The 23,784-nt window shown below is 40.4% G+C and overlaps 1 protein-coding gene across 2 annotated transcripts in view; it reads left to right on the forward strand.

The window, feature by feature from the left end:
- The first annotated feature begins 12,185 nt into the window (after positions 1-12,185).
- Positions 12,186-23,784, forward strand: part of LOC116943844 (parathyroid hormone/parathyroid hormone-related peptide receptor-like) — a 52,357-nt gene continuing 40,758 nt past the window's right edge. For both annotated transcript variants that reach the window (XM_032957097.2, XM_032957098.2), the window contains exon 1: positions 12,186-12,536. In XM_032957097.2, coding sequence (XP_032812988.1) covers positions 12,471-12,536 — 66 coding nt within the window. In that variant the 5' untranslated portion in view covers positions 12,186-12,470. The remainder of the gene's footprint in view (positions 12,537-23,784) is intronic.

Here is a 23,784-nt window from a genome sequence, read left to right on the forward strand (position 1 = left end):
TCGTCTTCCAGGGACTTGGAAAAAGTCGCGTCTTTTTTGTTGGTTATCTAATAATATACCACTCAACAAAATACATTGACACGTAAGTTATCCCCTATTCCGGTATTGTGAGATATTCAGGGGTGTTAACCATAGACTCCCACATCCAAATCAAATTTAACATTTTGATGGATTAGGTGTGTGTATTTTTCAGTGTTATCCCCTCTAATGAATGGGTTTTCACTCGGTACTCTGACTTTTGTTCATTTGAAAAATATTCATGAAGGATTTGGTCTAAAATTCCTCCCAGGATTAAGATTAATTAGGGGTTTGAGACATTTTGCAGCAAATTATGATATTTTGTTTTCTTAAATATTTAAGCAAAGCATAACAGATGTGTCAACATTGCAGGAGAATAACTACTTCATGACGTGCAAAATATAACGAATAAACAATGCCTATTTATTCCGTTTAATGACACGACTTACTGTAAACATTTCTAATTTGTGTGCCGTAATCACTGAACATTATGTTATTGCCATTGTCTCTCTTGAGATACATACTCTCTAATACAATGTGAATCTCTGAATTAAGCTCGTAATTTGGAATTGTGCCCCATTTATTAAAAAAATAATCCTTCAAAGGCCTTGGTAGTTATCGCCTTTTGTAATCTTGTGAATGATTCTTCTTGACAGTTTTTTGTACATAAGCGGTAGCAACCCTAGTTGTGCTTCTGGGCCTCATCTATGCTAGGCCTTCTAAGCATTCGGCCCATGGGCCTCGCTGATACTGGGCTCCTCGACTTTGCTGCTGCTGCTGCTGCTGTGCGCTCAAAGGGCCAACTGTCACCTGCCTGGGTACCACTGGGCCCATTGTCTGCTGCTCTTCCAGGCCCTGTCGCCCAGCTCCTGCTCCAGCCAGATAGGAGGTACTTCTGGCTTCTCCCCGAGCCTAAATATTCGGTTTTTTTACTTCATCAGGTAAGGTCCCCTGAGCTATATAGCTCTTTTTCAGAAGCGACCTTGCCACAATTGATAGTTCAACGAAGTGACTTAACATCTGGAAATGTATAGCATGTTGCTAAATGTGAAGGGAAAAACCAGAGAAAAATCCACGCGACCACGGCAAGAATATATAAACTCCAAATATACAGACGTTATGGTTGGGTTCGAACTCACGACCTCATGTATCCCAGGCGAGATAGTTAACATCTCGCTGCCGCTGTGCCTCCTCGTTGGCCCTGGGCTGTCTTGCGATGTTGCCCCCCTTTCATTGTTTTCCCATTTGTTCCCTTTTTTGTACAGTGTCTTGAGATGTTGCAACATTTAAGGTAAATGGTGAAGGGGCAGCCCTGAAAACATGTTCTCATGCCATTCCTGGCAGAAGGGTCTCCACTAAAAGAAGCTCTAGAGAGAGCCTCTTTAAAATGTATTTTGGCTGACTCTACCAGTTGGGCCAGACGTCTTGAAATAATTGGGAGTAACCGCACCTCACTGCAACACACGAGATCTGCCGATAGATTGAATGTGGTGTACCCATTTATACTGGTGGGTGGACAGAGATGTGGGAATTTAAGAAAATGGCATCGTTTTAAATGCCACACTAGGAGATTGAACCACCAACCTCAAGATCGTAAGTCCAGTGCACTAACCATTGCAACAAGGCAGTAGCCGTTGCATTTAGATGCTTTATATAATAAACCATTATTCTTACTAAACTGGTTTATTATCTATTTCGCGTGTTACATAATGCCACAGACTCAATTTTGACATTTGTGATGCAATATAATTATTAACTTTTACATTTTCGCCAGAAGTGAATATGTATATTTCCCCACAAGACTACAGGCAAGTAAAACGCTATTTAAATGTAATTTAACACAGGCTTTCGCGACCAATATCATCCATAATAGAGGTATATTATTTTTTTTCTCGTATTATCCATCTGCCATGGTAATATAGTACTTACATCCAAGAAAGCCGTGTACCCACTCAACACCAAGGAATTATATTAAATTTGGTTTCAAATATTTAAAGTAAACTTTGGCTATGATGCTGAATTGCATTAACTTGATTCTTTGAGATCGGTTGATTCTGTGAATTAGCTTATTTTATGTCACTGAAAAGCAGCCCGTGGTTTTATGCAATCTGAAAATTATCTTGATACAAGTCTTCCTACTGAAACGAACAATGAAGGTTCAACTGAGCCATTGGTGAGAATTCCATACATTGTTGTAATTTGGAACCAGGCTCTGCATAGAACAATGGCCGTTTACTTCTCAGCATGTGATATTAATTTAATTGACCGTAGAAAGATGATTGACGCAGTTTGTCTGTCACAGATTTAGTTACCATAAATGCAAAAAAACGTGAGGAAGAAGCCTTATTCAGAGCAGGAAAAGCTTAGTGCAATTTCAGATGTTATTTTGGGCAGAGCAGCTTTGCCAAGCACAGTAAAGTTTAGATTAAATTCGCATATGCATGTGTACAACTCGAATCCATTGTTTTACAGGTCGGGTATTTGACTGTACTTCACCATGCCGCTCAGTGTGGCTTTGTGAACTGGAACCAACAAAAAAATGATGCTGAAAACTGAGCTAATATATGTCAAGAAATGGCAATTTTTTGGTGAATTGGTCATGGCCATGAATAAGGTGATATTATGATGAGACAAGAGGCCAGTGATGTGAATTATTTTGCAATGGAGACGTATATGTCTAGTAATATGGGAACAGTAATTTTATTATATAAAGTAGTTTTTGTTTATTAAATGTGGGCTTTGGGTTAATCCTGTGAACTAGCCTTTTGCCCGTCCAAGGACGGGTGTATTGCAGTAGATTTGAAACTTACAAGCAAAAAGCAGACCGAGACGTGGTATGGGGCCGTCCATAAATGACGTCACGCACCTGGGGGGGGGGGGTCAGACATTTGTGACGATGTGTGACGAGGGGGGGGGTTGATAAATGTGACGTCACATCAATATGTGCAACTTTGAATAAATATAGACAACACGTTCTACTTCATTAAATAGACTTTTGATGTTTTCTCCTACAACATCAGAGTGCAGCGGCACATTAAATACGCACTACAATGACAATAGTTTAAAGCGATTTGAAGCATGTTTTATTTTTGGGGGGGGGGGGGGGGGTGGGGCAGAGCTTTGTGACGTCATATTTGAGGGGGGTCTGACTTTTGTGACGCCGTGTGACGAGTGGGGGTGAGGGGTCAAAATCGTCCAAAATCGCATGACGTCATTTATGGACGGCCCCTATTCATTACATCCATTCGTGTGCAATTTGTAAAGCCGCAGTGACACAGACTTATTCCATTTAAAGTTTATAATCCCTTGTTCATCATGACGTCATTTTTAGCTATATGTCTCAATAGCGTTACGGAGATCACGTGACGTGAGGGTTCTGCCTTTGTAGTGAGGGTTGTGAGTTGACGCTGAGGAGGGGGGAGGAGGCGCCTCGACCCCCCATGTGGAGTGACGTCAGCCACTAGTTATTATTAATGGCGGGGGGGGGGGGGGTGTCCATTGGAGGACGTCACCTGTTCATGATTATTAATGAGGGGGAGCTGGTCGACGTGGAGTGACGTCACGAGCGTTAAGGACAGACATTCCTGGGTGATTATAGTCGGTATGGTTTTGTGGGAAGATCTTTAACGTCCACTGTACTTGGTAATTCCCTGCAGAAATTACTGAAAAGCTACACCGATGAACCATTGACGTAAATTGGCCCAGTGGCACTGCATATGATACAACCCCATTGTCTGGAGCTGCATGCTATGCAATCCTTGGCTTGACGGGGCTTCTCAATACACAGGCTTGGACTGACCATATTTGAACTTCTCTATTTACTCATACCAGTGGTGGCCAATACGTGGATCATGATCCACGGGTGTATCACACAAAATATTTAGTTGTAGAAAAAAATAACTTCTACCAATACTTGGATTCTAGTACTTTATGTCTACAGTGTATTGCAGGGTTAAATGCATCTGGGTAATTGACGGTCGTAGCTTTCTGGTGGATCGCGGCGCCAGCTGAGATCCACCAAAAAGGATCACACTGTTTGGTGTATTGACTGCCACTGAGTTATACACAAGAGTGACCAGACAATGAGAATTGCGTGCATATATTGATTTAACGGTGTGCGAATGATGGACTGCTGTTGATGCGCTGGGCTGGCGTTGCCCTGACCTTAAAGGGGTGCACGATGGTCACTTTTAATGTTTTTGACTGCAGTGCGTATTTTCAGAAAGATCTACCTCTAGTGGCTCACTACGTGACTCACAATTCTCAACGATATACACATGGCAATATATCACACTGATTTCCTTTTCAGAATTTTTTGCAATTAATCAACGAACACCCTGCTGAGCATGTCGGTAAGTGTTTGCATTTATTTTCCCATTGTGGATTTTAGCAGAATATTTTTTTCATTACTTACAGTACATGGAAACAACCTCTTTGTTCATTTCCGAACACAATTAATTATTAGTACTATTACAATTTACTTGTGATAAAAGTATGTTGGATGTCGCTGTGGTGTAATGGTTAGAATTTGTTATAAAGGTACATTACCATTATTATTATCAGTTTTATCTAAGTTGGTAGAGCAGTAAGGCATCCTAGTTGTGAAACTTGAGCTGAAATTTAAGTTATGGTTTACTTATCATCATCTCTCTGGGGAAGGTAAAATGAGCAAGATCTTCTGAAGCTGCACCAATTCGTGGGAAGTCTGCAGTGGTTGCTATGTAGAGAATGGTCCTGTCATGGCACTGACATTTTTGGCCCCAAATGAAAAACCGCTCACCTGGGAATTTGTAGAATTTTGACAGTTTGTTTGTACTATTGATCAAACAAAAATATGACTGCATTATCATCAACCGTTACGATCATCCCACTGCTGGATGAAGACCGTCACTACTCAAGGTTTCAGAATAACATAATACATTTAACTCCTAAGCATGAGTTGATCACACCACGTTCCCTCCTTTGGCTTTCGTTCCATCACCCGACTTGTCCATCTAGAGATGTGTCTTGCCTACGCCAACTTACTTTTATTGTCAATGTGTTCATTTCTGCTCTGCTCCATGAGTTCCCCTTTATTCTCACTGAATGCAATTCCCAGCATGGAATCACTATACACTTGTTGATGTACTTATCAGTGTTCCATTTTCTTCGTCAGTGTCTATGTTTCCAATACATCTCACATCAGGAACTAATTATTCTTACGTATGGATATGTATTGAGGAGCAATTGCAAATTGGCAACCACCTACCCATCAACCAAGACCTCAACAATGTAACCTCGCCGTCAATTCAAATCCCAATCTCCCTTCTGTGATCCAGGATAAAGTTGAAGAGCAGAGTGAAAACAACACAGACGTCCAGAATAAACGCGTAATTCGCGCCCCAAACATCGCACACCTCCTGATTTTGAGATTACTCAAAGAAACTGTTGTACCAACAACAACCACATCAGAACATCAATGGGCCAATGAGAAAAGAGGCGTTATGAATACTTATGTAGTGGAGTACGAAGGTGTGTTGTGGAAACAGCGTGATTACATGATCACACAGACAGTACGGGTTATCTTGGGTCAGCCTGTAGCGAAGGCAAATACAGTACAGGTTATGTGAGGGCAATTAAGCTGGGAGAGCCGTGGACGGCTGTGATTGGTTGGTGCTGTTGCCAGGGCCGGAGGGGCGTCTGGAAGTCTGGCAAGAAACAGGTGACGGTCACACGGAGAGCCGTTGGGACGCGGGTTAATTAATTGGGGGTGTAATGAGAGCGGGTATAAGAGCGGGAGTTGGAGTCAACAGGGGGGTTGAGTTGTTGAAGGGTGGAGAGCTTGGAGATGGGTTGAAGTTGGAGAGCTTGGGAGAGTTGGAGTTTGGAGAGCGTGGAGTCAACAGGAGGGAGTTGAAGTGTGGAGAGTTTGGAAGACAGAGTTTGAGAGACAGAGTTTGGAAGACAGAGTTTGAGAGACAGAGTTTGGAAGACAGAGTTTGAGAGACAGAGTTGGAGTTAAGAGTTGAAGAGTGGAGTTGCTGAGTGCGAAGACGCTGTGTGCGAAGTCTATGTGTGCGAAGACGCTGTGTGCGAAGACGCTGTGTGTGGAGTTGCTGTGTGCGGAGTTGCTGTGTGCGAAGACGCTGTGTGCGGAGTCACTGTGTGCGAAGACGCTGTGTGCGGAGTCGCTGAGTGTGGAGTAAGCGAAGTAATCGTGGGGAGTGGAGAGACAAAGGTGGCGAGCGAGTCGAGTGAAGCACGGCGAGCGAGCCGTGGCGACCAGGATATTGTGGAATGTGGAGGACATACTGAGAGTTGTAAATAAAGCGGTGTTCGAAGAAAGACAGAAGTTGTCCGAGTGAAATCGAACACTACACTTATTTAAAGATAAGCCATAATCTGTTTGTGGCCATGCAACACAAACTATGGACCATATAGTTAACCACTGCAGTCTGTGCTCCTGCAACGTTGGAGGAACAGCAAAACTACACAAACTCTCCTGAAGCCATCTCACGACTTGCAGACCTCAACATTGGCAACTAGTCTCTTAACATATTACCATACGCAAAAGTAAAATACAGCAATCAAGGAATGACACTCCAATCATTCTATGAAAAAGACATACAATTGATTTGTATATTTGCAGACCAATTTGCATATTATCACATGCAAAAAATAAAATATTCACGAAGATCATATGGAACAATCAGCAATTCTGCGAGCAGACAACCAAGCAAATAAAGCTGGATATAGAAGTGGATGTTTTATATATATATCATTAAACATATACATCCTATCAATCAGATTGTGAATAAAGGATAAATGTATTGTACCTGACTTATGTAGACTATGAATAGTTGAATAATTAAAAAGTTATACGGTCAGACAGGTACTCACAAACCAAGTGTCCGAAAAAAAATTATTTATAAAGATGGAACAACTATGCTGAAATTGCAGAATCTCATTTTAATTTACAAATGGAATAAATTGTGTTTTTTTATCGTGACTGTATGCAAGTGCTGTAGGTCAGTCATTTAAAAGTTAAATTAAAACGTGTACATCTCTGTCACGAAGGCTCATGTCAAACTAAACCGCAATGTACTTTGTCGTGTCATTTTGGCAATTTGACTCCAGTGGGTCTCAAGTGACATATAGCCACGCATTTGCAATTTGCATCTCTTTTTCATAATTCCCAACGTGTTGTCATTTTCATTATGCTCTGTTTTTCACGAGGCTATTCTGCTGAGGAAACAATTTCTCGATGTGCTTATGTACATGCGGTCTATTATTTGTTCGTATTAATTTATTGAAAACATGATGATTGCATAGTCCTTATCATTGCTAAATTGTTGCCCATGACTTTATATGCAACTGGTGTTTTCAATTGTGTGTTTGCACGTAGCAATAATATTCTACATTCATACACAGAATGGCATAATGTGAATATTTCCTCATTATTCACAAACTTGCTACCCGCAATTTTGGCTATCCGCGAATCGCATCTGGAAGTCTATACACGACTGTATCAGGAGAGAGAGAAAGTGATGAGATTAAGTGATGAGATAAAGCAATTTCTCGATGTGCTTATTTTTTTCAAGCTAAGTTTATTTATTAACTATTATTTAATACTTTAATATTAAATTGTATTTACCTCGTTTATTATTACCATTTTTATTATAATACTGTCCACGTATTTAATAGCTTATTTGCATATTCATTTATGGAAGGTAATTCATGAGAAAGATATATTTTATTAGACCATTATGATTAACCGTAAAATTTGCTATTCACGGGCATCTCCGGAACGTATCCCCGAGCGAATAACGAGGGAATACTGCATGTGCATAGCATGTGCATAGCATGTGCGTTCACATTAACTGCAGCACATGTACATGCAGCTGTATTTAAAACATCTATGTGCTCATATTCTTGGGTCTTTCGGTAAAGTCACGTAGATAGGTTCAAAGAAAAAAAGAAAAAATAACAAAAAAAACTACGACGTTTCGATCGCAACGCAAGCGGTCGTCTTCAGGGAAAGGGGGGGGGGTTAGCTTCCAAGGGAAACTGTTTATAAGGGTTTCGAATGACCGTAGCCCAAATGTCAGCAGCCAATGATAATGTAAGTGTTCGGCAGCGAGCCCAGCGGTGGTTCGTTTTCCACCAATCAAAGGGCTGTCAGGTGGAAATGAGCATGTTAAAGAGAGATTAGGATTTATTATTATTATTATTTTATTCTCATTCTACGTGACTTTACCGAAAGAACCAAAGAAGATGAATCCTTGCAGTCACGAAAGCTTTAAATAGAGATTAGGATGTTCATGGAAGATTGCAGCCCCGCAACCAAGGGGTCGGCGCGCGAAGTGACTGTGAAGAAAGCACAAGTTTGAAATTCACCATGGAGGTGGAAAAGGATGGCAAGTTACCATTCTTGGATGTCTTAATCGAAAGGAGACACGGTGGCTCAAAGGGACACTGTCTACAGGAAAGCCACCCATACGGATGCTTACCTAAAACCTGACTCCCACCACCATTCATCCCAGAAGAATTCCCTCATCAAAACTCTATCAACGTGACTTTACCGAAAGATCTAAGAATATGAATTCCTGCAGTCACCAAAGCTTTAAGTCAAGTTCTATGTGCTCATTATATAAGTGCGATGTTGCTGCTTTTATTTTGTGAACGCAGTACATATTGGTCGATATGTGTGTACATTTGCTATATTTAGTTCACATTTTTTAAAGCCTTTTTACGTCCTGTATATTATTGTTCTTTTAAATAACATAAAGAACACTGCAAATAAAAAAAATATTGTTAGATTTCGATTTAAAGCTTTCGTGACTGCAATGATTCATCTTCTTTGGTTCTTTCGGTAAAGTCACGTAGAATGAGAATAAAATAATAAATTGATAAAATAAAATAACACAATATTCTCACGACGTTTTGGCCACAACACAAGCGGCCTTCATCAGGTGAAAAGACGAGACTGTCTGGTAGGACAGCGCTGGAGTGAAAGAGCCACGTTCAGATCACGGCCTTTAAGCTGTGTGAGAGGAACAAAGCGCCTTGACAAAGGAATTAGCATATAATTTAGCATTGAAATGGCTGAATGATTAGCTTGTGACTGGTCACAGAAATAGCTATGTTAATAGTTAAAGCATACACATCCGCAGAGGCACCCCTTGATAAAGGAATTAGCATAGAATTTAGCATTGAAATAGCTAAGTTAAAGCATACACATCCGCAGAGGCACCCCTTGACAAAGGAATTAGCATAGAATTTAGCATTGAAATAGCTGAGTGATTAGCTTGTAACTGGTCACAGAAATAGCTACGTTAAAGTCAGAGCATACACATTCACCGAGGCACTTAGTACAAATCAAACAGGATAATTTAGCATTGAAATAACTAGGCGAATTTAGCATTGAAATAACTGAGTGATTAGCTAGTGACTGGTCACAGAAATGGCTATGTTGAAGTCAAGGCCTACACATCTGAGCTATTCACAGTACTATATAGTGAACCAATAAAAAACTTAAATATAAATTACCTTAATGTTATCAATAAACTCTATATTCTCCAATCAGCTAAGCTACCAACAATAAGTCGTTATATATCACAATGCTATATGGTGAAAAAATGGGTGGATTCTAAAGTTGAGGGCAAGAATCCACCCATTTTTTCGCCATATAGCATTGTGATATATAACGACTTATTGTTGGTAGCTTAGCTGATTGGAGAATATAGAGTTTATTGTTAACATTAAGGTAATTTATATTTAAGTTTTTTATTGGTTCACTATATAGTACTGTGAATAGCTCAGATGTGTAGGCCTTGACTTCAACATAGCCATTTCTGTGACCAGTCACTAGCTAATCACTCAGTTATTTCAATGCTAAATTCGCCTAGTTATTTCAATGCTAAATTATCCTGTTTGATTTGTACTAAGTGCCTCGGTGAATGTGTATGCTCTGACTTTAACGTAGCTATTTCTGTGACCAGTTACAAGCTAATCACTCAGCTATTTCAATGCTAAATTCTATGCTAATTCCTTTGTCAAGGGGTGCCTCTGCGGATGTGTATGCTTTAACTTAGCTATTTCAATGCTAAATTCTATGCTAATTCCTTTATCAAGGGGTGCCTCTGCGGATGTGTATGCTTTAACTTTTAACATAGCTATTTCTGTGACCAGTCACAAGCTAATCATTCAGCCATTTCAATGCTAAATTATATGCTAATTCCTTTGTCAAGGCGCTTTGTTCCTCTCACACAGCTTAAAGGCCGTGATCTGAACGTGGCTCTTTCACTCCAGCGCTGTCCTACCAGACAGTCTCGTCCCTTCACCTGATGAAGGCTGCTTGTGTTGTGGCCAAAACGTCGTGAGAATATTATTGTGTTATTTTATTTTATCAATTTATTATTTTATTCTCATTCTACGTGACTTTACCGAAATAACCAAAGAAGAATATTGTTAGATTTAAAAAAATACATTCACAAAAATCGTACATATGATTACATTATTAGCGTTAAACATTAGAGAGTCAAATCAGAGAAACCATCTGTTGATGGAAACTAACATATATACACACACTAACATGTATTAATGGATCTTGCCTTTCGAGAGCTTGGAAGACCGCATTAATTTCTACTTAGTCAATTGCCTGTATCATAAGGACAGTATTAATGGTATTTGACATTCATTAGGTTTTTGTTCCAGAATTGTATTGATTTAATGTGGCTGATGGTAGAGAAATATGTCCTTCATCCAGCTTACTTGTGGCAGTTGGTTGACCTCTCAATTGTCTGTTGTCTGGTTCCTAAATATTTTCTCATGAACAATGAATTGTGTGCAATAAGAAGCTAATCGGTTTGTGATTCATCAAGTCGGTTTTAGAAGAATGATTGAAAGATTGCGCCCCAAGGTGAGATTACTTCCTGCTCAGTCGCCAAGACCGCCTGCTTCCACCTCCGCAACATTTCCCGTCTCCATCCTTACGTCAACCCAACTGCTGCTTAGGCCCTGGTCCATATTTTAATCACATCCACGATAGATGTATCCAATGCCCTCTTTGCTTGCATTCAAATAACTCCAGTCCTGGCCTCACTTCACTCGCTTCCCATCCACGAGCGTGTGGACTACAAGATCTCTGTCCTCGCATTGAAATCCATCCACGGTCTTGCCCATCACTACCTCTGCAACTTCCTCCACCTACATACCTTAGAGGACACCAGGGCACAATGAAATGATTAAATCAGCTCACGTGCAGGAGTCAGATTGTTATATCGCTAGGCCGTGAGATATGGCATTGGATTAGGGAGTCCTTCATCCCACAGTGGAGATATCGTAGCTGGCTTACATAATTGGACGAAATAATTCACAATGGGATAGTTGTGAGATCAATTCCAAGTTGGGGGTCAGATAAACCTATCATCTCTCTAGGGTCAATACACCAAGTATCCCACATTGTGTGAAGCCCACATAGTGAGTGGTCATCCGAGAGAGATCTGATCCTAACTATGGGAATGTGGTATTGCCACGACAAGGCAGAGCTGCAAAAGGAGATAATGAATGCTGTCCAATGCTTTATTAGGGTTATGCTTTCGCCTCAAGTACGATTAGATGTGTAACTCTACGCACACACATGAGCACGCAGTGGTATGTATGTATGTTGAACTTCTTTCGCACCGTACATAGCCAACTGTGGTAATCGGAGTTACAGGGTGGCCCAAAAGTTAGGACACAAGGTTATTATATTTACTTTAACAAACGTTCAAACTTACTTCCATTCACATCAATGCTTGCATGAATTCTATTTTGAAACGAATTAGGACTTTTAAAAATATTGAACCTGCCTTCTTGAGCATATATAAACACAAATTGCACTTGTTCACCTTTCACCAGTTTTCTTTCCATTTGTTTTATTTCATCTGAAAAGACAAATGAAAATAGATATTAGCAATTATAAGAAAAAAAACATGAACATGAAGAATGATCAGTAAAAAAAATGTAATGGCAGTGTTAAATGAAATAACCCTGTGTCCTGACTTTTGGGCCACCCTGGATAACTGACATTATAACAGGCGTGTTAGTCCTGCCATGCACACTGTGGTCGCTCGTGTGAACTTATCAAGGCGTGACGGGCTCAAGGGAGACAGGGAGAGGGGAGGAGTGCGTGGGGGGGGGGAGAAAGCAAAATCAATGTGAACGCTTGGAATTAATTCGCACCGCCATGCAATTGAAAAGCCCCACTGACATCGATTCATTTCGGCCAAGCGCTAGAGATACAAGGCTGCACGCGGATCCTGTGCGTCTCGTATAACACAAAGAAGTGGTGTAGCAGGAGAGAGGAAGCGAGAGAGGAGCGAGCGAGCGAGAGGAATACGCACACGCGGAAGGAGGGGGGAACGCCCGCTCAGGCGTCTATCTGCCACTGCTGCTGCTGCTACTGCTGTGCATCGAGTTGGTGGTCCGCAATGGGATTCTATGCGCGGGCACTTTTCGTGCATGTCCTGCTGGTGTGTGCCCACGTCTACGCACAGGTGAGAAACATAATGGTCGTGCCTCTTGTTTTATTTTTTAAAGTGGAAATTAGTCAGTTGGCGGTTCTCGTATTTAAAGTGCATTTTAAATAATTGTGCTTTTACGCAAACTGAAACCAATGTGCACACGTGATCGTTCGATTGTCGTCCACGGCTAACGTTCGTCGAGAGTGATATCTGGAACAGTTCTGGTACACTCTCACCCCCACAACCCTTCATAAATACACACTGACCAGCGTGGTGAGGTATGGCCAAACAACCTCCGTGACTAACACGTGCTTGCGGTGGCCTTCATCTAGCAGTGACTTGACCGCTTGAGGGACGTAAAACATTTCCGTACGTGTTGTTTATTTGTTTATGGAAGTGACGACATTATTTTTAATAGCTTGAAAATAAAGTTAATGTGAGCATGTAAGTGTTATATGGAATGCTTGGTATTGAGACATACAGGACATTGTACGAAATTTCTAAGTGTTGTGGATTGCTGTCCACCACACCGGTGGTGCTGATGAAGCAGCCAGCATGACACGTTTGTTGACGTGGGTGGTTGGAGGGATGTATAACACACATTTTACTCACGAGGATGTGATTTTTTTCTTTGTATATAATATTTTGCAACCATGCATGCAACAGTGAAGTTAGGTGAGAATGTAAATGTATGCAACAGACTCCCAGCGATTACCATGAATGTAAAACCCTAACATCAACATTAGTGACTGAAAACAGATGGAGTTTTAGCTTGGATACATTAATTTTATGCTCACAATACAGTTACTCCTCTTTATGTAATATACGCACTTGGAGACAAACAATTGGTATTTTATTTATTTCAATCATCATGTATAATGCTTTGATTAACTACTGCTATGCATGCAAAATATATATATGCATTTTAAAAATATATTATTAATAACTGTTTAATATCAAAATTAATAATGCATATTTGGGATATTTTGTGAAATGCGTTGCTAAATATGTAAACATAATGTTTTTTTAACACAATATTATTTTGGAATGCCAAAACATTACTTTTATTAACGTTAATGTCATATGAACGTCTTGATAAAGTGTTCATGGATATATTGATGATTATATGATTACAAAGGAACACGAAGACGAAAAAACGATGATGATGATGATAGGGAAAGATGATGAGGCTGTTCCATCTGCCTTGATGGTAATGAGGATGTTAATGACCTGTTGCATGCAGCAGATGATGATAATGGCCATGACGATGATTATGATATTGCTGATGGTGACAATATTGACATAAAATATGATGCAGAGGATATAGTGGTCCCGGGAGAACATCTGAGTTCAAACGAGTGCTTGCTTTGTGAGAGGAAACTTGAGTACTCAGAGAAAATCCATACTTCGAGGGGGCTAACTCTCAATTTACCACACATATTCAATGATCGGTTTAACACGTAGGCTTTCGTAACTAATAGTATTCTTATTCTTGGTTCTTTCAGTAAAGTCACGTAGAAGGGAAACAATAAAAGAATAATAAAAATATATATAAAACAATACAATTCTCACGACGTTTCGACTGCAACACAAGCAATCATCATCAGGTGTGAAAACCACAGCAAGAAAATTAGAAAAAAGTGGCGGTTATTTTTAACGTTAGCACCACGGAGAACAATTTGACAGTTTGTTCAGATGGACGAGTCCATCTATGTTCGGAATAGAGGAGGGGGGAGACGAAAATAATGGATGCGGTCTGAAAGCCACCGTAAGCGTGAACAATCGATCATTTTATTGTTTTATATATATTGTTTTATTATAATTGTATTGTTTCCCTTCTATGTGACTTTACCGAAAGAACCAAGAATATGAATCCCTGCAGTCACGAAATCTTTAAATAAAAAAAATAATAGTATTCTTCTTCACAATTCTGGCAAATCCCCTGATGAAGCTGGGTGTAATCACCAGTGAAACCTCGTACTCGAATTGTAAATGTTGTGGTTCTACTCTCCAACACACCGGTATGCTGAAGTAGTAACTATGTGCCACCTTTGTGTTTACGTGACAACCCTTGCTAGTTGGCTGTGTCCGGTAGGGGTGGGTAATCGACACATTTGTATTTACGCAATCTAATGCAAAAAAACTTTATTGTGAATATTGAATGATCCATAGCTTTTCTGACATTTTCTGGCCATCACGCAGCTCAGTACGGTCAAACACCCATGATGGAAAAGGCGTTAAGAGGACTCCACTTATCAGTGGATTGTTGACCCCCTTGCACACGTGGGACAAATATCCCAATATAGGGCCACAGAGATTGAGCACACGTTGGTGCTGGTTCTGGCTGCCTTCACGTTTGTCTGTGTTTTCCTGTGCCTCTGAATATAACAAAAACTGTGTGCGTTTCACATTTGTGTATTTGCTAAAAAAAAAATTAATAGCTCGTTATACACGCACTTGATATCTGCGATTATTTGGCTGTCTGCGAATCGCATCTGGAACTCTACATGGACTGCATCGAGAGAGAGAGAGAGAAAGTGATGAGATAAAGTGATGAGAGAGAAAATAATGAGGTAAAGAGATAATAACAACCAATAAAAATTGTTTGCGTCAATTATAATGTTAACGTTTTTAACAGCGTATTTACGAATTTATATGAGGTAATTTATTAAAAAATAGGTTTTCGTAGGCAAATATCATTATCCACGAAATGTGCTGTTCACGAGCTTTTACAGAACGTATCCCTCGCGATAACGAGGGAAGACTGTATACATTTTGAGAATTACGGAAAGGATATGCAATCTTTCCGTGTCTGCATTTTAACTAACAATTTGTGTTACTGTTATCCAGGTATGTTTTCCTAGTAACATTTATCACGCTAATTAACCTTACCATTCATCTTGAACAATACAATTAATTTACCGCCATTTGTGAAGTCCACTGCCTTTGCTTTTCGAATATTTAAGTGGTGAGTCGTGGCGCAGAAGGATGCTCACTTTGCTACAACACCACTTACCTAATATTCTTGATTCTTCCGGTAAAGTCACGTAGAAGGGAAACAATAAAAAAAATATAAAACAATAATATTCTCACGACGTTTCGACTGCTACTCAAGCAATCATTCTACGTGACTTTACCGAAAGAACCAAGAATATGAATCCCTGCAGTCACGAAAGCTTTAAATCAAAACCACTTACTAAGTTAAATTCCCGGCCATGGCAAAACTCAGATTTGAGCATCCCCTAGGGAAGACTGAACCTTAAATAAGGTTTGGTGCATCATCAGTAATTTCCATCAACATCGTCATCAATCATCGTCCTCGTTTATCGTCATATTTCATCCGTTATCTTTACCATCATTCAGTTTAACACGTAGGCTTTCGCGACCAATATCATGCATAATACAGGTTTTTTTGGGCCAGATCGAGTAAATATATAAATGTGTCATTGAAGCCGCCACCACCCGACAAGGCCAACTAGTAAGGTTTGTCACGTAAACAGAACGTGGCCAATTCGTCACGAGTACAGCACATCGGTGTGATGGAGAGCCAGGCCACAACATTTGCAATATGAGTACGACGTTTCGCCAGTAATTACAACTAGCTTCATCAGGCGACAGAAAGATTTGTGGAGAAATCCTCCTGTTTCTTCTCGCGCGACGTGATGGAGGGTTCATGTTTGCATTTAAATGGGTTATTTAGATGGTAATCAACGAACATTATACATGCACATTATGCATGCCTATTGTTCCTGTACTTCTTGTCGAGTGTGTGAACATAAATAGCCGTGCCCACGGTAATCCCTATTGAAGTATGGTGACCTGTATAGGCATGCATTTTAAATATTGTATTGTTTAATGATTCCCTTCCAAGCAGCACAACGTCTATAGCTCTCCGAATGGTTAAAATTATTTTGATTTCTCTCAATTTCGATAGATTCTCTAATCAGTCTTGACCAGCATTAACTAGTTTTGCACAGCACTTCAACATTTTCAAAATGAATTGAGTGTCCTTGTTGGCACGCGTGTCCTGTCACGACTGACAGTTGTATTTGGGAGTATTGAATGTTTCTTTGGTGTTCTTTTAGTTTCGTGCTGATTATTCGTCCTGTTTGCCCAACATACGTAGCATTTGCCACTAGTGCAATTAATCCGGTACACACCTTCTGTTGATAAATCATGTCGTTGAGCTATCACTTGTGGCCAGGTTGCTTCTGAAAAATAACTATATAGCTCAGTGGGACTTGCCTACTCAAATTAAAATGTATTTTTTGTTTAGGTTTTTTTTTTCATTTGTATGTGCCTTCCTTACCCAGGAAAGCCACACTTGAGTCATGAAACATTTATTTTCAGGAGGGTTCTCTCAAGTTTTTTGCAGTCAGGGGTTATGTCACTTTGTGTAATCCAAAATAAATAATTTCCAGGTTACATTACCACCATTGGGATATGTGGCCAATGCCAGTTACATTGTATGTTGTTTTTTTTCCAATGAGAGGAAACGGGAGACTTGAAGGAAACCAGTGCAGAACAGGGGGAAGAGCACACAAACTCCACACAGAAAGACACCCTAGTCGGGAAGTGAACTTGGGTATATTTTGCTGTGCTGCACAAGTGTTACCACGACAATCCCACCCTTGCACCCAGTTACAATTTATTGTACCAGGAAAAAAAATACCAGTTATGTTTTTTATGTATGTTGAACTTCTTTCACACCTTACGTAGACAACTACGCTAATCAGAGGTGTGGAAATTATAATATTACCTTTAACTTAAGTGAAGTCGAAACACTGCTGCAAATGTCCGCTTTAGAAACTTTTAAATATTTACCTTCATGATTTCCAATTAAATTTGCAGTATTTCATTAAATAGCTACGATTTCATTCTTATTTTACAAATCGTAATGCACTTTCCAGGAGAAAGGCTCATTGTTGTGTTGTGTTCACGCTGTGACCGGATGATAATGTTCTTTTTTGTCGCTGTTTCCAGATGATTGCTCATGTGCCCAGTGGGTTACTAACGAATATTGCATACTCTTTGGTTCTTTCGGTAAATTCACGTAGTTAGAAATAAAATGGAAAAAAATCACGACATTTCGATAGCAACACAAACAGTCGTCATCAGGTGGGATAACTACAGCAAGAAACAACTGCTGAAAAAGGCGAGAGAGCTGCCGTGGCACGAGGTTATATAGACTAAATAGGTAGGGTACATGGGCGGGGCTAGAGATGGGAGGGGGGGGGCAGAGTAAGATCTGCGGAGGCGACGGAAGAGCTAGGGGGAGAGAGAGGTGGGGGGTTGCCAATGCAGCAAAATGCCAATGAAGCAACAATGCTAATGCAGCAGCAATGCCAAATGCTGGGGATGTGGGGGGAAATTAACTCGGAAAAACAGACCATTACCCGGCAGATATGATGGAACAACCATAAACAGTTAAGGTTTAACCTGGTTAATAACATCCTTCCAATGATTGCTCAATTTGTATCCATCTTCTCGGTTGAAGTTACGACTATGTTTTATTATATCTGGATGGCTTCATGAACAAACCTTTGATAGTAGCCCGAAGGTTTGCAGAGTGCCTTGGTCTCGGAAAAAAGCAATATCATGCGAGCCCACAGCGTAATAACAATGGTCAGCCACGGCAGAGGTATTGGTTCTGCCGTGTTTCAGATCTGCCTTGTGTTCGCGAACACGGTCCGAGACATGTCGTTTCGTTTCCCCAATGTAACAGCTACCACAGGTACAACTAGGATATTGCATGTCAGGTATGACATCCTTCGCAGATGGGATTAGATCACGGATTTTGTGTACTGTATTGAATCGGACCTGGATCTTGTGTTTGTTTAAGATTTCGGAAATATTTTTGGTAACACCTGCTATGTATGGTAACGTGATGGTTTAGATTGGCATCTCAGGGGGTTGTTTCTCCATGGTTGGAGAAACAGCTTTGCGAATAATGTGGTCCGAGTACCCATTCATCTTGAGGGCCTGGTGTACGTATTCCAGTTCACTAGCTAGGTGGTGTTGGTCGAAAATGCAGTGGGCCCTATGGTGTAGTGTTTTGATGAGGAATTCTTCTGTGCCAGATGGTGGTGTGAATCTGGTTTCACATAGGAATCTGTGTGGGTGGCTTACCTGTAGACAGAGTGTCCCAATGAGCCGTCAGGTCTCTTCTCAAACAAAACATCCAGGAATGGTAGCTTACCATTCTTTTCCACTTATTTGGTTAATTTTATGGATGGGTGTATGGAATGAATGTGGTTGAGAAATTGGTTCAATGCTGGCAGGCCATGTGGCCAAATGACGAAAGTGTCATCAACATATGTCTTCCACAAGGAAGGACGTAGGGTGGATGCCTGGATGGCATCTGTTTCAAATTTCTCCATTAAAAATTCGCTATCGCTGGTGATAAGGGGGAACCCATGGGGGTACCTTCATTCTGTTTGTAGAAAGTACAATTCCAGGTGAAGTAGGTGTTGGTAAGGCAGTGCCTAACCAGAGTAGGAACATCAAGATTCAGTCAATGTTGGAATAATTATTCAATTATTGCTAAGATGTCAGGCACAGGAACCTTGGTGAACAGAGAAACTACATCAAAGCTGACGAGAAAATCATCTGGGGAGAGTGAAATGCCCTTTGTTAGTGAGACCAAGTGAGCTGAGTTACGTACTGCTGAGGTAGTCTTGCCCGTGAATGGAAGCAAGGTATCAGACAGAAAACGGGCCAGTTTGTAGGTAGGTGAGTTGATAGTGGAAACGATGGGCCGAAGTGGAGTGCCTTCTTTATGGATTTTTGGAAGACCATAGAATCTTTGTGGTCTAGTAGCAGAAGGTTTTAGGGAATATTGTTTAGGGCTAGCTTAGCCTTGGTCTCAGAAAAAATTAGACTGCTCTGTACTGAACTAGACCATGTAGACAAGACTCTTGAAATCACACTTAATATTGATGGAAAAAATGTCCACATCTGATTGTGAACATGTAGATAACATGACTGCTTCATCAGCGGCTACAATTTCAGCTAAATGTAAAGATAACCTGATTTCTAAGTTTAACCTCCTTTCCAAGAAGAAACCAGATCCACACATTGAAAAGTCATACGTTGACAAGGTTGTTATTAATCTGAGTAATAGTCCTATTTCCGATGGTCTGAAGTCGGTTTTAGCTAAAGGGTTAAACTGTGCAGTCGCTCCCAAATACATACCAGTGGATGGCATCATTGCGCAGGTCGATGTAGCTCCTAAGGGTTTGGGACACATCGCTGCAGACGTGAGAAGATCTGAAATCACTGCAACCCTCAAAAGCGCTAAGATACCAGTCATTAACATCAGTAAGGATGAGCGTTTTGAGTTATCTCAATTGAAAAATAGGGATGATATCGTCATCCTCTCATACGACAAGGGCAATGCCACTGTCATCATGGATAAAACCGTGTACAATAACAAAATTCAGGACCAACTTAATGATGGTACGTAGTTACACAAAAATGAAGAGAGATCCCACCAACAACCTTGTTACAAAAACTAACAATATCATCACTAATTTAGCTTCATTAATTTAACAGACCAAACGGTTTTCCTTAAAACCTTCTGCTGCTAGACCACCCAGATGAGATGACTCACCAAAATCCATAAAGAAGGTACACCCCTTCGTCCCATCGTCTCCACCATTGGCTCACCCACCTACAAACTGGCCCAATATCTGTCTGAGACCTTTGCCATTCACTGGTAAGACCACCTCTTCTGTACTTAACTCAGCTCACTGTCTCCAGATGATTTACTCGTTAGTTTCGATGTAGTTTCTTTGTCCACCAAAGTACCTGTGCCCGATACCATTACAATCATTGAAGACCTGCTTCAACAAGGATTGAATGCTGATGTACCGGCCCTGGTGAGACACTGCCTCACCAACACATGCTTCACCTGGAATGGAACATTTATACAAACAAACTGAAGGCACCCCAATGGGTTCTCCCTTATCTCCGGTTGTAGGCAATATTTTGATGGAAAATTTTGAGACGGACGCCATCAAGGCATCCACTCTACCCCCGTCCCTGTGGAAGAAGTACGTAGATGACACGTTTGTCATCTGGCCACATGGCCGACCGGCTCTAAACCAATTCCTCAACCACATAAATTCCATACACCCAGCCATCAAATTCACCATGGAGGTAAAAAAGGATAGCATGTTACCTTTCTTGGATGTCCTAATAAAAAAGAGACTAGATGGCTCAATGAGCCATTCTGTCTACAGGAAATTAACCCATACTGACACCTACCTTAAACCTGATTCCTACTACCATCCATCCCATAAGAATTCCCTCATCAAAACTCTACACCATAGAGCTCAATGTATCTCTGACCATGAACACCTAACCAGTGAACTCAAACACGTACACCAAACTTTGAAGGCGAATGGATATTCTGACTACACAATCTGCAAAGCCATGAGGAAAAGCCATCTGAGGATCCAATCAAAACCATAACCCTGCCATACATAGCAGGGGTAACCAAAATGATTTCTAAAATCATGAACAAACACAAGATCCAGGTCCGATTTAACACAATACATAAAATTCGTGATCTGATCCCATTTGTGAAAGACAAGATTCCTGACATACAATATCCCGGCGTCTACAAACTAAGCTGTATTTGTGGCAGCAGTTACATTGGGGAAACTAAGCAACATGTTTCAGACCGTGTCCGTGAACATAAGGCAGATCTGAAACATGGTAGGACCAATAATTCTGCCATGGCTGATCATTATTTTAATGCGGCTTGCTCACACGAAATTTATTTATCTAAGACGATGGTACTTTGCAAGCCTACTGGCTATCAAAAAAGATTCGTTCATGAAGCCATCCATATATACAGACACAGAGACAATTTCAACCGAGATGAAGGTTATAGACTAAGCAATCATTGGAAAGATGTCATCAACCACTTTGGGTCATGACTTGATTTGTGTTTTCCTGTCAACCTCCACTGACAGCAGTGTGGGTGTGTGGAGCGAGGTGCAATGCTTTGATTGGTGTAGACCTACTGCCGGTGTCGGAGCTTTCTTTTACATTAGCATTAGCTGCCCCGCCCATCTATAAACCTTTATAAACAGCTCTTTGATTGGTGTAGACTGTAGACAATGCCGGTGTCGGAGCCCTCTCCAACATTAACATTAGCTGCCCCGCCCATTTCTAAACCTATATAAACAGCTTGCCCTCAGAGGCTAACCTCCCTGTTCCTGATGACGACCACTTGTGTTGTGATCGAAACGTTGTGATATTTTTATTCTCTTTATTTTTATTATTTTATTGTTATTATTTTATCTATCTAAGTGACTTTACCAAAAGAACCATAGAATATTAATTCCTGCAGTCATGAAAGTTTCAAGTAAATATGTAAGTGTGTTACTCTTCCGGTAGAGGGCTCCTGGCTCTTATTCCAGTGCCTGCAAATTTGCAGGGCATTGATACACTTTGGGGTGTGTGTGTGCACTGGGAGCCAATGCCCTTTTTCTGAAATGCAGTTCATGTTTACATTCTATGATTATCCCTTTTAATATGATGATAGTTACGTGGGTTCTGATTTATGGTTCTGCCCCTGTTCACGCTATGTAAAATTTACGTCATAGTTTTTAGGGTTACAATTTCAGTTCATGTCACTCTCCATTTACAAGCTGTGATTCAAATTAAGATGTTAATTTAGCCACACTAGGTTTGGGTGCACTTAAATATTCATTATCAAAATTCTGATTGGTTGTTTCGTCAGCATATACGTGTAATCCATTAAAATCCTCGGTAATAAGTATTAACATTACCTAGAAGTGATTTTACAAGCTGCGTTCACCTAAATTCAACGAATACAACCGCATATATTTATAATCAATGGTGCAAGTGATGGTGAAAAACATGAAGACTGCCCAACACATTCTGTGAGTCACTCATATTGACGTCTGAAAACATACCCAAAGGGACATGGTGCAGCATTGCTAATCCACGTGAAAATACATGCATACAAATCATCCATGTTAAGTGCAAAATAAGTCAGCTATGAATACTATTTTTATTCTGTCCATGATTGCAATTCCCAACGGTAAATATTTAAATATTTGTGAATGGGTTTTTCACATCTAATTGCGAGCAAACGGCACGATTAGGCAATTCCTCCTGTCAACTCCATGCAAACCAGTGGTCAAATTAAAAAAGGTCAAAATTATAGTGCCAAGCCACCTCACCCAAGGCTCAATTTGAATATTATATGAATATATGGTAAGATAATAAATTATTATGATGGATAACCATAACTTGTACGCTGGACTAATGCCTAATGCCAATAATCCCGTCACCAAATGAAACCGACAGCGTTCCCTAAAAATATACTGTGAGTAAATATGCCCTGAAACTCCTTCAGCTAGAAGTAATGTGAGCAGTTGTGCTATGAGCAGAGCAGTTGTTTTCATGAGGGCGATGATTGCATTGGAAGATTGTACTAATTTAGCGATATGGACATATCTGCTTGCTTGTGGGCCAAGGGAAAATCGCGGACGTCACCCCAACTAGCTGAGGCTACTAACTGGAAGGATGTATGCTGAATAAACACGGAGAGTCATGAACAATGCCCCATTTTAAGTTTGTTGACAACATATTTTTTAATCCCACATTCATTTCCTTATAAGCAGTCTTCATATTCCAAACGTTATTTATTTGCACGTGTGTTTAAAGGCTATTCTGCAGGATCACCTCTGCCACAACATAAAGTTCACAACCTAAAGATATTTGACTCGACAGGGTTACCCCATGTTTCGCCTGAAATAATCCGTTTTCAAAGGGTTTATTTTTTATTTGTGACACTGTTAATGGAGATACACATGTTCCAGCAATGAGTTCCATAAGCTTATGAACGAAAACCATGGATGCTCTATCAGTCAGTCTTAAACACGTGGGAGCTGCATGGAGAGTGGTATGCTCATTTAAGGGCTCTTCCCAGAGTGTAAACATTAAGTTAATTGGATACATATCCATCTTATTGAGGGCTGTATAGCTTAACATGACGATCTAAAATTCGCATCCCTTGGATATGGAAAGCCAATGTAAATCCATTGGAATTGTTGTGGCATCCCATTTTTTTTAACTAAATAGGGCTATTGAGTGTTCACCATTTGCAAGTGTTTCAGTTCGGACGCAGGTAAAACAGTGGTTTAAAACACGGAAACATTTCTAAAAAGCACTTACCCTTTGTGCATTACACAAAAGCCATCAGTGTTTCCTAAAGTGCATTGTGGTCCCTAATATCTTA

This window comes from Petromyzon marinus, chromosome 19 (assembly GCF_048934315.1).
Source record: "Petromyzon marinus isolate PM22_M1 ecotype Great Lakes invasive population chromosome 19, UKy_Petmar_22M1.pri1.0, whole genome shotgun sequence".
NCBI classification, from domain to species: Eukaryota; Metazoa; Chordata; class Hyperoartia; order Petromyzontiformes; family Petromyzontidae; genus Petromyzon; species Petromyzon marinus.